Raw genomic sequence first — 15,284 nt, forward strand, 5'->3', positions numbered from 1 at the left:
GTGTGTTTCTGTCAGAGTGTGTTTTATTGCAGAATCACTAAAAATCAACACAGGTCAATCATGAAGTGAACTTTAGTCTCTTGTAAAAATTTTATAGGTGCATAACGTGTGGACAGATAGGCGCAGTTAGTGTTTTTTTAAAATGGTGACATATTTGGGTCATTTTAAAAGAGGAAGTCATATTTTACAGTTTTTCTTGTTTGTATTTTTCACTGGCAAATGGCACACCAGCAGAAACATAAAGCCTCCTCACCACTGAAAGAGTAACGTCTGCTATTGTGAGTAATGTCTGCCATTGTGAAAATCCTTCACTAGGGGATGTTTAGTACATTTAAGCACATAGTAGACTGCATGCAGGACTGGATGAGACAGGGTGACCACAGTCCATCCTGTGATGCAGATTTCTGAAATTCAGGGGAATCAAATAAACTGGACAAAACTGATTGCATCCAACAGCAGCTAAATTAGCAATCTGAGGTGAGTACATTATTTAACTGAGGCCTCCCCTTTTATCTTTAATGCCTCAAATGAACCATCGCATTACATGCAGCATTAGACGTGAAAAGCTGACATGTTTTGTTCAGACCACAGCAACGTCGCTGCACCGACACAAATAAAATCTAAAAACACTCCACAGATAAGGAGGCAGAGTGGAAAAAAGTGGCAGCGAGCTCTCTGAAAGTATAAATGGAAAGTATAAAGGGCATCGCAGGTTATCGTTACCCTTTTCATAAGTCCACCGTACAATCATGAGCCAACTGAACGAATGATTGTTCGGGTGCTTGTAGCCTTTAATTTTCCAATGGCTGAATAAACAAACAACTCAAAGGTAAGACTATTCACTTTAAACAGGCCAGACTGAAAACGATAAGGACCTATAAAAATGTGTGATCACCAAGTATTAACAGGCTTAATAGCCTGCTATCATAGTTTAAACACTCAGCTGCGAAGAAGCAGCCTCTGGATTTCCTGTGTATTCATGTTACTATGTACCATGCTGCTACTGGCAACATATTTTCTTTAGATTAAAGTGAGGCCAGAAAATTAGGAATGACAAGAAAACAGGAAAAAAATGACTGCACTTTAGTTAGTCATGGTAATTAGCAAAATACAATTTACCCACTTGTTTCCTTTAATTGAAATATAAATTTAGTTATGTTATGCCTGTAACACTGATTAATAATTAGTGTAAGAAGTTAGGGTCTGAAAATTTATATCAGGATTATAGTTTTAAAACATAAAAAAGTCCTAACATTAGCAATGACAAACGACAGTGTTGACATCATATCAAAAGACATGCATGCATTGTGTTGCAGAGATATCTACTGAAGTGAGTTTGACAAATTTTCACAAGCGTAGCATGTAGTGTAATAAGTCAATAAAGCAAAAACACCAAAATGTGAAACAGTCAGTAGGAAATGAGAGGCTGCTGAGCCTGCTTGAGCTGAGACCATTTTGCTCATTGTGACTCCCCTGTGATCCAAGGTCGCTGTCCAAAAAGTCCTCAGTCAGCTCCACCTCCACTGAGCTAATGGTGACTATAGCCAAACACAACACAAGTGTAACAGTAAGCAGCAGTGGAAAAAAAAACATATTTCTTATGAAAAAATTCAGCTCATTTTGAGATCACTTGCCTTTGTTTTATAAATTACTGTTTGATTTGTCCCATCCAGGTATCTAAATAACTCAAATGCAGAAAACCCTGCAAAAAAAAATGACATTTTAGTTGAACTGGTCACAACTGGTAGGCCTACTGGCAAATAGAGAGGACTTGCAAGTATACAATACTTTGTTTAAAGAGGTAACAAGCAAATCCTGATTGGAAACATAGACGTAGAGGTCACTTCGAACTGGAAAAATTTGTTATCTGGACAATCTTAATTGGATAAAGCTGCTGCTGAAATGCCCCTCCAGCAAGCCCTCGAACTTCCTTTTACTTCTGTGAAGTGCTTATGATGTCCTCCCGCTTCCCATAAGATCTGTATGACCATGAAGTGTATGATGTGAAGGAGGGTGCTGCTGAAATAAAAACATCCTGCATGTTCTGCAAACATTCACTTGACAAATAAAGCGTAGCTCATAGAAGGAAAAGCGGAGCTGGTGTTTGCGCAGCTTGAAACATGATCTCTGTAATAAATCATATAGAATCAAAATCATATCATATTTCATTATCCGCTTTAATCGCACACAAATAATCAAATACCACATTAAGAGCTATTAATAATGCTGCAGTTCAGGCGATGTAGATCATAAGACCATTAGATCATGAGGGCTGTTAGAGGGAAGCCCTGTCAGCATGCAGGGTGCAGCAAGAGCAAAGCGGAGGGGAGGAGGCTGTCAAGTGCGTCACATGAAGGGTGTTCCCTGCAGACAGGGCGTCCATAATCAATGACCAAACACAGCAGCCAATCACAGGGCGTATCCTAATGAGGACGCTTTAAACCTTCTTATGAATCGGTCCTTTGCAGGCTGACCGGATTCCAGTGGCGCACACGGGAGGAAACGGTCCTACTCTCACATCCGCACCTCTGAATCAACTTTTTTCACCCTTCCTCTTTACATTTACAGCCTGTCTTACTCTCAGCTGACATCCACGGAGATATATCTGAGGCTGTGTCGAAGAGAGAGGACAGGGAGCTCGGCTTGAGAGGCAGCGCTGATTCACTTTCAGCTGTTTGTTTCTTTGGTTTTGTTTTGGGAAGGGGGGGGACTGACGGGTAACATCGCCATGTCTTGCGGTGATGGGTCGGATCAGGGTCGTCGGTTCTGCGTGTTGTCTTGGGATCAGGTGCAGCGCTTGGACTCGATCCTCGGGGAGGCTGTCCCCATCCACGGCCGTGGAAACTTCCCCACGCTGTCCGTGCAACCCCGTCAGATTGTCCAGGTACTAACACACTCACATTTACTTACTAAAGTGTTTATTTGTTTGTTAGTCTGAGCATGGGGATCCCTTTTCAAGAGTTGGTTAGAAGAACATTATAGCCTTCGACTTTATGTGCATGAATATTACAGTTGACTGTGCTACAGGTGGGCAGGCAGTGAATTCAGGAAAACTTCCGGATCTAAACTTTACTTTATTTGTCTAGAACTTTCTTGGGAAGCTCTTTATGAACCGTGGTGGTCTCCAAATCCCAATCTGAGAACCACTGACTAACAATAAATAATACATTTCTTATTTTTCCCCGTTGCATGTACGTGAAAATTCTTTGTATTTATTTATGGTCTGCTTCCTCATTTTGAGGGCAACCATACATTTTCAGTCACCTTTCTGATTTCTTCCCAGGACTACTATGTATTCCTTCACAGAAATTCTCCCTGTAGGCTGCCTGACTCTTCTCTGCTTTTTTTCCCCTTTGTGACACTTTGATTGTGCTTGAATGTTGAAATGAAATGATAATGAAAAAAAAAAAATCTGAACTTTCTGATTTGTCTGAGTGCCCATCATTTTCACATTTAAACAACGCAGCAGGGAAAACACTGTGGTGTATACTGCCATTACAAGTCCCATTTCCAACATTTCCAGCCTCTTAGACACTGTGGGAAGATCATGTTTCACTTCTGCTGTGGTGTCTCCACATATTGCAATGCAAATTCCATGACAGAATTTCAAAAGGAACATATAGCAGATGATTAATGTCAAATTAAGCCAGGTAATCTGCTGTTTAATCCTTTTTTCCCCCCGTTTCATTCACACGCGGACATATTCGAGATGAGCCTGTGAATCCCAGAGCTTCATGCTTGTGGTTGTGGAAAGACGAATGCTCCATTGAGCGTGCAGGAGACTTAAATACAGGTTTGAGCCCCAGATGTGGGGACTCTTGTTTCCCCTGGATTTGTGGAAACCCTATATAATGTTATTTAGCTAAAATCTGCCATCTGCCACTCAGCTTCATTTAGTGGTTGGCTGAACATTCGTCAGCAGTAAATCTGCTGTCACGATAACCGAGAATGTCACTCTTCAGCCTAAATGTATACTTAATCGGTTTTAATGCTGTTATTGTGCCTTTTCTGTGATGCATCACAGGGCGCACGTCTTAGAGCGTCAACCTTTTTTCCTGGTGCATCATGAACATAGTTCAAGGTGTTAAAGCTGTGACTCTGCATCTAAGATAGCGCCCTCTTATGAGTGAGCCTCTGTGCCGCACAGCTCCTTTCGCTTTTTCTCACTTACCTTTTATTGATTACTTGACTTGATTAGACAGGAGGTGTGTTTCTGGCAGGATTTGTTATGTCAGCAGGAGCATATCTGTGCTTCCAGACCAGAAGTTGGATGGGGGTGGGGGTTTAACCTCTCGCCTGCATTCAAACACATATGAGAGAAGGGGTGTCATCCTGATCCTGAATTTGACTCTGACTGAGCTGATATAACAGCATGACTACTGAAGAACACAAAACTACAGTATTACAGCCTCTGATTGGAATTTGAACCCAATCAGTACCATTTTATGGCTGAATGATTACAATGCCATTATGGTCAATATGCTTTCGTGATTTTGCTGCTGTGAGGGGTTGACTTGCTGTTGAATGTTTGTCTGTCCTCTGTAGCCTGACCCAGTGTGTATAAATAGAGCCAGCCTGTTATCTGATCACCATGGGAGAGAGAGTTAACAGACACTAATCTGACAGGTCAGTGCCAGTGGGGAGATTCAGGATCGTGTGTGGGTGTGCAACAACTAATTTGTTCTACAGGCTTCATAGTTTTAATTGTAGGCGGTTATAATTTACTCAGTGGAAAAGCTTGTCTAATTTGTTGTTGTTACAGTCTGCTACATTTGTCAGCTTTCACATCGTGTGTCCGCTGTGTATACACTGAATATGACAAACTTCTCAAATTGCTGACCAGATGTAACAAAGAAGCTGCATCTAGTTGTTGATGTGTCAGAGTTTCCAAGCAGATTGTCATTCCCCTTCGTGGGAAGCACTGGTAGTGATGGTGGCAAACCCTGTCCAGCTGTAGATCATCTCTGAGGCAAGACATGTTTGTTTAAACAACACATATCACATGGATAGAGGAAGGAGAAGGCTGCCGACCCTTAATGACCTGGGAACGTGACATTTAGCCTAAAGCAAGTTTTTTTTTTTCCCTTTGTGGGATATCGCTTTGGTCCTGCACACGGGTGTTCACTCTCTCTCTGGTGCGGGTCAGGATTATTAATCTTATCACTCTGTCTGTGATAAGATGAGACAATCTGACCCAGAGGGAGATGGACCTGGAGCGCAGACTAGCTCTGTTGCTCTTTGTTTGGGCTTTTTAATGTCCATTCAGACTGAAGCTGATGATGATAAAATGGACTTTTGTGAGCAGTGGTATTGATCTCGCCTTCACAAACTTATTGATTTCCACTAGGCTCATGTGGAGCTTATTTGGACATATTTCATGTTTAACTTGAGTCTTTTAAGGTGTGTGTTTTTGTCGTTTTTGCAACTACAAGGGCATTTTTCCCTCTAATTTTTGACACAGAGCCTCTCATGTATATTTATGTATATATTAATGACGTGCTTTGTCTCATCCCTGTCCAGGTGGTCCGGGCAAGGCTGGAGGAGAGGGGTGTGTGCGTTAAGGATGTGAGGCTGAATGGCTCGGCTGCCAGCCATGTGCTCCATCAGGACACTGGACTGGGCTATAAGGACTTGGACCTGATCTTTGGCGTGTCACTGAAAGATGATCAGGCCTTCCGCTTGGTGAAGGATGTCGTGCTGGACTGCCTCTTTGACTTCTTGCCAGCTGGGGTTTCTAGGGAGCGCATCACGGCACTGACGCTCAAAGAGGCCTATGTACAGAAACTAGTGAAAGTCTGTAATGACACAGATCGCTGGAGCCTCATCTCGCTGTCCAACAACACGGGTAAGAATGTGGAGCTTAAGTTTGTGGACTCCCTACGGCGGCAGTTTGAATTCAGTGTGGACTCCTTCCAGATTTGCCTCGATTCTCTGCTCTTATTTGACCGCTGCTCAGAGACGCCCATGTCTGAGAGCTTCCACCCCACTGTGGTTGGGGAGAGCATGTACGGGGACTTCAAGGAGGCCATGGACCACCTGTATCAGAAGACCATAGCTACACGCAGCCCAGAAGAAATCAGAGGGGGCGGCTTATTGAAGTACTGCCACCTGCTGGTGCGCGGGTTCAGAGCCTCTTCAGAGGCAGACATGAAGCAGATGCAGCGTTACATGTGCTCACGTTTCTTCATTGACTTCTCCGACATAGGAGAGCAGCAGAGGAAACTGGAGGCCTACTTGCAAAACCACTTTGCTGGGATGGAGCACAAGCGGTACGAGTGCCTCATGACTCTGCACCAAGTAGTGAATGAGAGCACCGTGTGTCTGATGGGCCACGAGCGGCGCCAGACGCTCAGTCTCATTTCCATGCTAGCACTGAAGGTGCTGGCTGAGCAGAACGCCATCCCCACTGTAACGAACGTCACGTGTTACTACCAGCCAGCTCCGTATGTGCAGGACATTAACTTCAGTAATTACTATATTGCACATGTGCAGCCTACACAGGTTTCACCATGCAGTAATTCATATCAGACGTGGCTTCCCTGTAGCTGAACTGACTGTGAGAAGGGCAGAGGTGGACGTGTCTCCATCGCTCTTTGACTTTCAAAGGAAGTGGACTGAAAATACATATAAAAAAAATAAACAAACTCATTTTTGCCAAATGTGACTTGAACAATCCTGTACTGCTGTACAACCGATTGAGCCGACACATTAATTTTTCTCATTTGTTTTGTCTTGCAAAACATCTGTAAGATTGCTGGTCATTTCTGAGATGTAGCAATATTATCTTGTTCAGTGATTAAAAAAAAGTTTGTTTTCTTTTTGTTTTTGTTTTTTTGAAACTTTATATATGTCAAAAAATACATTTTTAAGAAAACAGACTTTGAAGCTGGTGTTATTTTCATACTCTGGCTTTATTATTATTATTGTTGTTTGTTTTGTTTTTTTAATTACTGGACCAAAGTTGCAGGCTATTTGTTGTTCAGAAAGGGAATGTTGTTATGATTCCAAGTGCCTAAAATGAACCATGAAATGTTCTAAAAACATCTGTAATGAGAACGGTGCATTCAGTGTTTTCTAGATTACTCAGTCTTTCTTTTCAGGAACAGAAGCATTCATTTTTGTGAGATTAAAAAAAGGGAAAAACTACAGTTTTTTTGTATCGTGGTTATTTTATTTTAACTCTACCCTATAATGACTGTTGACATTTTAATCTTTGGTTCTAAGGGCTGCAGTTAGTTTAAACTGCACATTATCTGAAACTGCTTCACCATTCACGCAGTGGTGTTGTATATTCTCACATGACCATCATAAACAGCAGGTTTTTATTGAACCTGGGACAATCTTTGACTCATTGGACATTGGATCGGCCATGCTCTGATGCATGGGAATAGGTAGAAGGCTGATCCATACTTATATAAGCCAATGACAACGAGGCAGCTCATTTCCTCTGACCAGGACCACTGAAATGCATATACTGTCGTCTGGAGTGAGTTGCATTTGTTAAACTGAGGCCCGGGATCCATTACAATCTGAGGACATGAACTATAAGGAGGCTTTTCTAAAGCACAATGGCTTCTCTCTCCTCAGTGATACTAAAGCTTTTTAACAAAGGCTGGCCTGTTCTCCCACCCGCGTTACCACTGGACGCCCAGCCCTGCTCGCCTTACTGATAACATATCCATGTCATTTTGTCTGAGCACAACTGAAAATCTTTACAGACACAGTTAGACTGGTAAAGTTTGTCACAAGACAGAGATGTGGGCCGCAGTTTACACAGATCAATAGCAGACCTCGGATCTTCACAAGCCTCGCCATACATTTGGTTCAGTATTTACATTCTCTGTGCAAACAGAGAGCAATATGTTTATTTTCCATATGTGCACCACACCCATTCATTCTGTTGCCACATTAAACTAAATTTAAGTCTGGTGTGGAAAGACCACATCAGAGATGCAATAGAATTGAGGACTATATATGCACTACTTTATCTTTTCATAAATCCGTCAAATTCAAATATAGTTATGGTGATCACAGTACATGGGCCAATATAAAGTAACGTAACACTTTTAATGTTTGTAAATGCACTTTGTGTCGTATTCTGTTGCACACGTGGCCAGATTAACCCAAGACAAAAATTTTCTGACGCATCTAGTGTGTGTGTACCCTGTCACGTTCACGTTACCATCAAGTCTGGTGCAACCACATTCCTCTATGCTGGAATAATATTTATTTTGTGTTAGTTTGTGAGCAAGCACAACTTCATTTAGAATGCACATGATGTGATAAAAATGAAGCATGAACAGTTTTGACAGTGGGTCTTGTTTTGACACAGGGACACAGCAAGAGAGGTTCAGGTTCGAATCCCAGTCTGGAGTTCTTTGATCCTGCGGTTCTACTCCAATCATTACTGAGCAGACTCTGGCTCCAAATGAGGTCACCAGTGACTTGTGTGTTTATAAATGAATACACTAATATAATGAATATAATGGAATGGATTGGATGTCTGAGCAAGAGGGTCAAAGTTCAAAGCATAATGTTATAATGAAGTAGTATGTTCCAGCTACATGTATACTACATGCAACAGTAGGTACTTTCAGAGAGCAGCTGCAGTACATATTGAAAGTAAAAATAAATAAGTATGCCATTTGGAATGTAGCCTTCATTTTGGCGTGTACTTGAGCAAAACACATTTCTAGCAAAAAGCCTGCAGGCAGGAGTTTGAAAGACACAAGCATTCACCATGCAGGGAGTCTTTCAAGTGATGCTGCCAATTTGCATGATAGAAAAGGCAGAATTCAGTGTTTTTGGATCTTGATCCATACTAAAAAAAAAGTAATTCAGTCTAACTGCATCATTTTTCGCCATATTATTCTCATTAGTCATTACTTGAAGATGGTTCGAGGGGGTGGTTGGGGGGACTTACTCATGCAAGTAAAGCTCACGCAGTCTTCTTTGATATTTGTAACTCTGTTAGCAGAGAATGGATTGGATGGTTCCTTTGCTGCTGTTGTGAAACCTTTGCCAAGAGTGATGTGCTATACAGTATAAAGCGGTGTGTGTTTCAGGGTCATGACCTGTAATAACATTTGCAAGTTACCTAAATGACATTATGTTTCCTAAGCTTCTTTTTCCTACGTACCTTCCTCCACTGAGAGAAAAGAGTTTATGGAAAGCTTCAGTGTTGGACTATTATCTATTACCTGTTATGTATTACCCTTCCCTTCACTATTATGAAATGCCTCAACAAAAGCTGAAAATATTTGGAGAGCACTGAAATGCTGTGTGGGTTATTTCAGACACAATTGAGCAGTTAACATGCTGGAAATGATTTCTTCCTGGTTCAAGGCCTATTGTGATAGAAACATTTTTAATCTAACATCCTGGTAATCTGTCATGATCACTGGCTCTGCTTGTTTTGGCACAATGTCGAAGTGTTTCGTGCTGTGCCTGTTTTCCGAGCAGCCGTGAGTGTTTGGCAGAAGGTACAGAGACTATCCCAGGGTGTGTTTTCAAAGCTTTCTTATAATGTTTGACCATAAATTGATCTGAATCATAATCCTTGTTTCCATGGGTCAATATTAATTGTTATGACTGGTGCACGTTGAACAAGTGAGATGATTGTGCTGTCACTGGACTCCAGTTGGAATTTAATTATTGCATTAAAACCATTAGAATAGATAAATAAAGGTTACACTTCATCGCTGATGGCATTAACAGATAAACAAGTAGTAGCAGCTAAGCTGATACATTTGATTAAAAGCATGTCTTGATGTCAGATGAAGATTTTGTCAGAAGGGGAATAAAAAGAATTCTGAGACATTTAATTTGGGCTTTAATTTGGAGAGTATGTGTGTGGGCTGAGGTTCTGTGCACACGTCCTGTTGAAAGGAGGGTGATGACAGGACTGAGACGCGGTAATGACAGAGATTTCACAATTTCTTGCCACAACACAAATCAAATTCGCCCTGGTCTGGTATCTGTGCTATTACCTCTCCTGAAAAAGGGTTTATTCACCCAAGGGAGCGATTATAATGTCCCACTTATCCATTATCTATGGAGTTTCTCACTTTGTGCCACACTTTCTCCCCCCTGATGCAAGACAAACTTTTAAGACTCAATTGCACTGACCTGAGTCAGGAAATGGAGATGTTTTAAATTAAACTGTGTTTGGGGAGGACATGACTCTATGGATGTGACATCATCCTAAGGGTGCAAAGGGGAAGCACATGTTTTAGATGAACTGCATGATTGGAACAAGCTGACAGTGCAGCTTCAGCTGGAGATGTGTGGGTCGTCGTTTGTGTGTTGCTGTGTTGCTGGGGTACAGTGCTGAGAAACGTCCACAAGTTCTTCATGAGGGAAAAGTCTCCAAACAACTGTGGTGTAGCCATCACCTAGTGTATTATAAAGACGAAACCCAACCTTTACAATAATAACAAGGTGGTTGGTTGGCTGGATAGAAACAATATAACCCAAATGCACATTAACCAGAAAGACTTATTCATTTCCATAGTGTGGTAAGTGTTCTCACTCTGAAGATTAGCTCTCTATTTAGGTGTAATTTGAGTGCAGCTGGATTTTACACGGCGTCGCCAAATTCTCTGTACTGATAAGACTGAAAATGAGGTAAGTTGCCCTGCCCCAACAAGTGCAACAAAACCAACAGAAAGGTGACAAAGCTGTCAGTCAAACACAGTTTGTCCACCCACACAGTAGAGGTCTGATAGGCAGCAAGTGAAAACACCTGTGTGAATGGGTGTGCACAGGTGTTCAGATTTCACATACAAAATCTTAGTGTAATTTTGAATACAGAGAGCTTTTTCAATTTCTTCCATTTTTAAGCTAAACCTCAACAAGATAAGTTAAGCTAAAATGTGCTGAGCTAAACGAGTGCTGTCTATTGAGCTCACAAACGCATGAGTGGTATTGATGTTCTCATAACAAAGATCTTTTCTTTTTTCTCTTTCAAGATGAGATGAAACATCATTAATCTCTATTAAAACCACAGACAACAGACTCAGATCTGAGAGTTGAGCAGGACTCAGATCCAGCTGGACACTAGTACGACTCAAGCTGTGAATCATCAGACCAGTGTGTGTGTGTGTGTGCGTGTTAATGTTCATGTGTCTGCTCACTTAGAAAGTGAAGTCCACATGGCACATGCTAGAAAATGGCAATGCAAAGTATATACAGGGCAGTTTTTACTGGGGGTTAGGGGTGCAGAGGGTGGGCCAATTCATGGTGGTGGATGTGTGGGACGGGATACCAAAATAGCTTGTAGGAGAGAAACAGGATTTGTTATTTCACTTCAGAGTTCAGAGAGCGTGGGGGTGCTGCTGCTGGAGAGGCAAAATAAAGTGTCAGAGATACTCACACACCGGGGGAGTCAGCTCTGAGCATTCCTGGCATTACAGCCTGCTGACAAACAATCCTAACTTTATCCAGTGAGGCGAGCCAGCTGAATGGCTGCAGTGTGTAGAGTTTACCCGCCAGGGGGGCAGTGCCCAACCTGGTCGTCCACTCTGCGCTCATCCAAACACTATAATGTCTGAGGTGGAGCTGCCAGCTTAGTGTCGGAAATCTCGTAATCTTTAGTGTTTGGAAGTAAACAAGCGACTATTGATAGTTTTTCATTTGATTCTAATTCTCGTTATAGCAGTGCCAGATGGCCTTTTCTTAGCTCTAAGATTTACTTCTACACCAAAACATTTCTATAAATTCTACCAGATACATGAGCACATATGTCTGCTCGCATGAATAATAATATCGGTGGGGATTAAGAAGATTTGAACACACAAAATAACATCCGCCTCGTTCAGCTATAACAGAGATTTTATGAGAGCACAACACTCCACTGTGTGGCTAAGATCAATCTATTGCCTCTTGTTTTATCATCATACACCCACAAGCACACATGTATTAACTTAAGCCATGCAAATAATTCATATTGTTACCTCATGTGAGAACAAAAATAATATGGTGGGAAGTGAAATTTCATTTTTGACAAAACAGAAACAGCAACTGACAAAAAAAGAAGAAAAAACAAGACAAGGTTCATTCATAATGAGCTTTCAACCAGTTCACATGATTTTCTTTAGTAGATGGAGTTACAGATTGTTTTGCGGTTGTCCGGTTGCAGCTTTGTGTCTGTAACTAGGAACAGCGGGTCTGTGAAGCCTAGGATTTGTAATAAGAGAAACATTCAGCATCTAAAGTTTGGAGGGTGGCGTATATTTTTAGCCTTTCCGAAACCACAGGAGCAGTTGTGTATACAGTGTGTTTATTAGTTACAGTAAAACTAGCTAGCTAGCTTATGGTAGTAACCTGTTTCCATTGGCAGAGGAAATAATTTATTAGCTCACTTCAATTTTTGTAAGGTTACAGGAAAATTCACAGTTGATAGCTAAAATCGAAAAAACAGCTTTTGTTTGCTTTGATATGGGGAGTGGGTGTAAGGCTTAGCCAAGGTTTACTGCAACTTTTTTTAAAACCATTTTTAGGACTCATCATCAATGTGGACTTGAAAGATGAGATTGAAAGTATCTTGATTCTGTTTCAGAACTCAAAAATAAATCATTTCCCAAACCCACTGGGCTCAAATGGAAATTTGAACATCTACATATCCATGACAGTCACTCAGCCGACTTTGTTTATCTCAAGAGCAACACAGGATTTCCTTTCAAGGATATAGTACGCTGAAAAGTGATCTGAGATGTGTTCCAGAAGCGGGCTCATGGTTATGTTTGCCATGCTCTTCTGGATCATTTCTCACCAGTTGGACGTCATGTGGACCTCATCACCTTGGCCCCTTTCACTGATGTCCCCGTTCCTGCATTCCTGGAACTGGACAGGAAATGTAATGTTGAAAAAAGGACTTGGTTGTGCTCTTCATCAACGCTGGTGCAGAGAGGATTTTTGAAGATCTCCATGTGGACGGGTGATGGTGGTGACTCATGCACAATAACCTGGGTCCAATCTTAAGTGGGTTTGTTTGCTCAGGGCCCAGTGAAAGTCATTGTTCCACATTTCAAGTTTTCCATAGAGCTGCTCTTCACCCTTAATGCCGTGGGCTGGCTGCTCAACCCCCCACAATCTGCCTGCTGCTGCCAGTGACTGGGGTTATTGGCTACCAGTTCACTGAGCACATCAGTTCGGTCTGGTTATAATAACTCCATGGCTTTATATTGATATTAATCTGAGCTAATGCTCCACATCTTGATGTCGCTCCAAGGTCATTGGAGAACTTTAAAGAATGGTAATTTCCCCACTCAAAACCAACATTTCTGTCACATCTCCTCTGTCTGAAATTGAGATCAGATGGAAAATGAGGCTTCATCAAAACACATAAATCAGTGATTTGTTTTGCCAGTACATTTCTCTTCTGAGACATATGAGTTTTGCTCCAAACCTTGCGCCTTTGCAGCATGTATTGACATCTACCATCAATGAACTGTCAAAATGGTAATGACAGGCTCAACAAAACTTTTCACTTCTATTTTTTTCTTCTATTTCAGATCCAAAGTGTAAACAAAAGACCATGGTGCTGTTATGACATTCAGTGTCACATAAGCGTCAATGATAACAGATTTTGAAACTTTAGTGTATAAACTGCTGTCAGGCTGACTTTTATGAGGGAATTTAGCAACATATCGTTTATTAAAATATAAAAATTGCACCCATGTTCACTACAGGCCATAAATCTCATAACTGGCAGTGAATTCTACAGGTGCAGTTCAAGAATCATATAATTCACTTGAATCAAATTTTAAAATAAAAAATAAGACAGTTGAACCAAACCAAATGCTTGACCTTGGGAAATATATTACTAATGATATACAACAGTAATTCCCAAGACAAAAGTTTTTCTGGCCACTAGCACAAACACAATGGATTTTCCAGTTAATTACTCAAATTCATTTCCAAGTATTAACCATGCTCGTTAAACAGTCAGAGGGAGTGAATTATGAGTGCATAATTACAATGGTGTGTTTTAGCCATATTGTTGATAATGTTGATTCTTTTTATAGTGAGATATAAAACTGAACAGTTCGTTTTTTCATGATATTGTTTTAACTGTCTACCAAGAGGTTTAAAGTTTATTGTTAAAAGACATGGCAAAAGCAGGAAAACCCCAGGAATTATTATAAAAAAATGTTTTTTTCCCTCCATGTGAATTCCCCAGTAACTTATCATTACCAATCTTATTTCAAACACTAAACTGAGAGGGTTTTTTTTATCAATAAAATGATTATATACAGTATTTAAGTTCTTCAGCATGGTGTGTTGATTTTGGTCAATCTGATGTATGCTTTGGCCTGTATATTTTCCAGTCACTGGTTTCATGATGACAGGCTGGAAGCGGTAGAACCAGAATGTGCGGATTTGGAACAACCAGCTTGATCCTCTTGTGTCAACCAAGGCTGGATTAAATCTCTACTTTTCCAAATGATAAAATTATCATATTTGGACATTCCACAACAAGGATACAGAGCACATGAGGGTTCAGTGTGCTCTAGCCTGGTCAGCCTGTTTATGCTTGTTTTTCTGCTACAGTGTTTTCTCTAAAAAGTATAAGGATGAAATGAGTTTTGTCTGTTGGTTGCTCTGCAGCCTCTTTAACAGTATGCGCCTGCTGCTGTCTCCTGTGGTGTACCTCAAGGCTCAATCTTAGGCCCAATTTCATTTGCATTTTTTTCAAATTCTGTTTTATTTAATTTTTATTTTTTATAAAATATAATCTCTCTTAATGGTGTCACACTGCCAGCATATGTTACAGGTTGTTTTTTTGTTTGTTTGTGTACTGAGGATGTGAAATTCTGGTAGGCCATACTCTACATCCAGCCCCCTCAGATATGATCAATTATTCCTCACCTTGCCTTGTTACCAGTCAAAATCCAAAGGCGATCTAGCCTTTTTTATTGCTGTAGACAGGCTCACTGTCATACCTGCATATACTGTCACTTCTGAAACCTGACTGAAGACTCACTTTTTGTAAAATTATGTTTAAGTCCTCTTAATTATTAATATAACTACTGATTTAATGTACTCTGTAACAGTTATTTACATACCTTTTATTTTGAATATCTCTTTAAAACACCAACACTGTTTTTTTTTTTAATATGAATGAACTTGATTGATTCACGTACATATTTTCAATATGACTAAAAACAAAAAAAAGTTACAAAAGAAAGCAGTTTTACTTTTATCATGCATTAATATGAAAGACTGCAACACCTGCTAACTTCAGACAGAGCTAAAGAGTTACAATACAGCACTGCCAAAGT

The 15,284-nt window shown here is 40.7% G+C and overlaps 1 protein-coding gene across 1 annotated transcript; it reads left to right on the top strand.

Moving 5' to 3' along the window:
• Window positions 1–2,452: 2,452 nt before the first annotated feature.
• Window positions 2,453–7,148, top strand: tent5ba (terminal nucleotidyltransferase 5ba). The gene is made up of 2 exons (XM_046400470.1): window positions 2,453–2,884; window positions 5,521–7,148. The coding sequence occupies exons 1-2, from the start codon at window positions 2,729–2,731 to the stop codon at window positions 6,547–6,549; spliced, it is 1,185 nt and encodes a 394-aa protein (XP_046256426.1). The 5' UTR covers window positions 2,453–2,728; the 3' UTR covers window positions 6,550–7,148.
• The last annotated feature ends 8,136 nt before the right edge of the window (window positions 7,149–15,284 follow it).

This window comes from Scatophagus argus, chromosome 9 (assembly GCF_020382885.2).
Source record: "Scatophagus argus isolate fScaArg1 chromosome 9, fScaArg1.pri, whole genome shotgun sequence".
Classification (NCBI taxonomy): Eukaryota; Metazoa; Chordata; class Actinopteri; family Scatophagidae; genus Scatophagus; species Scatophagus argus.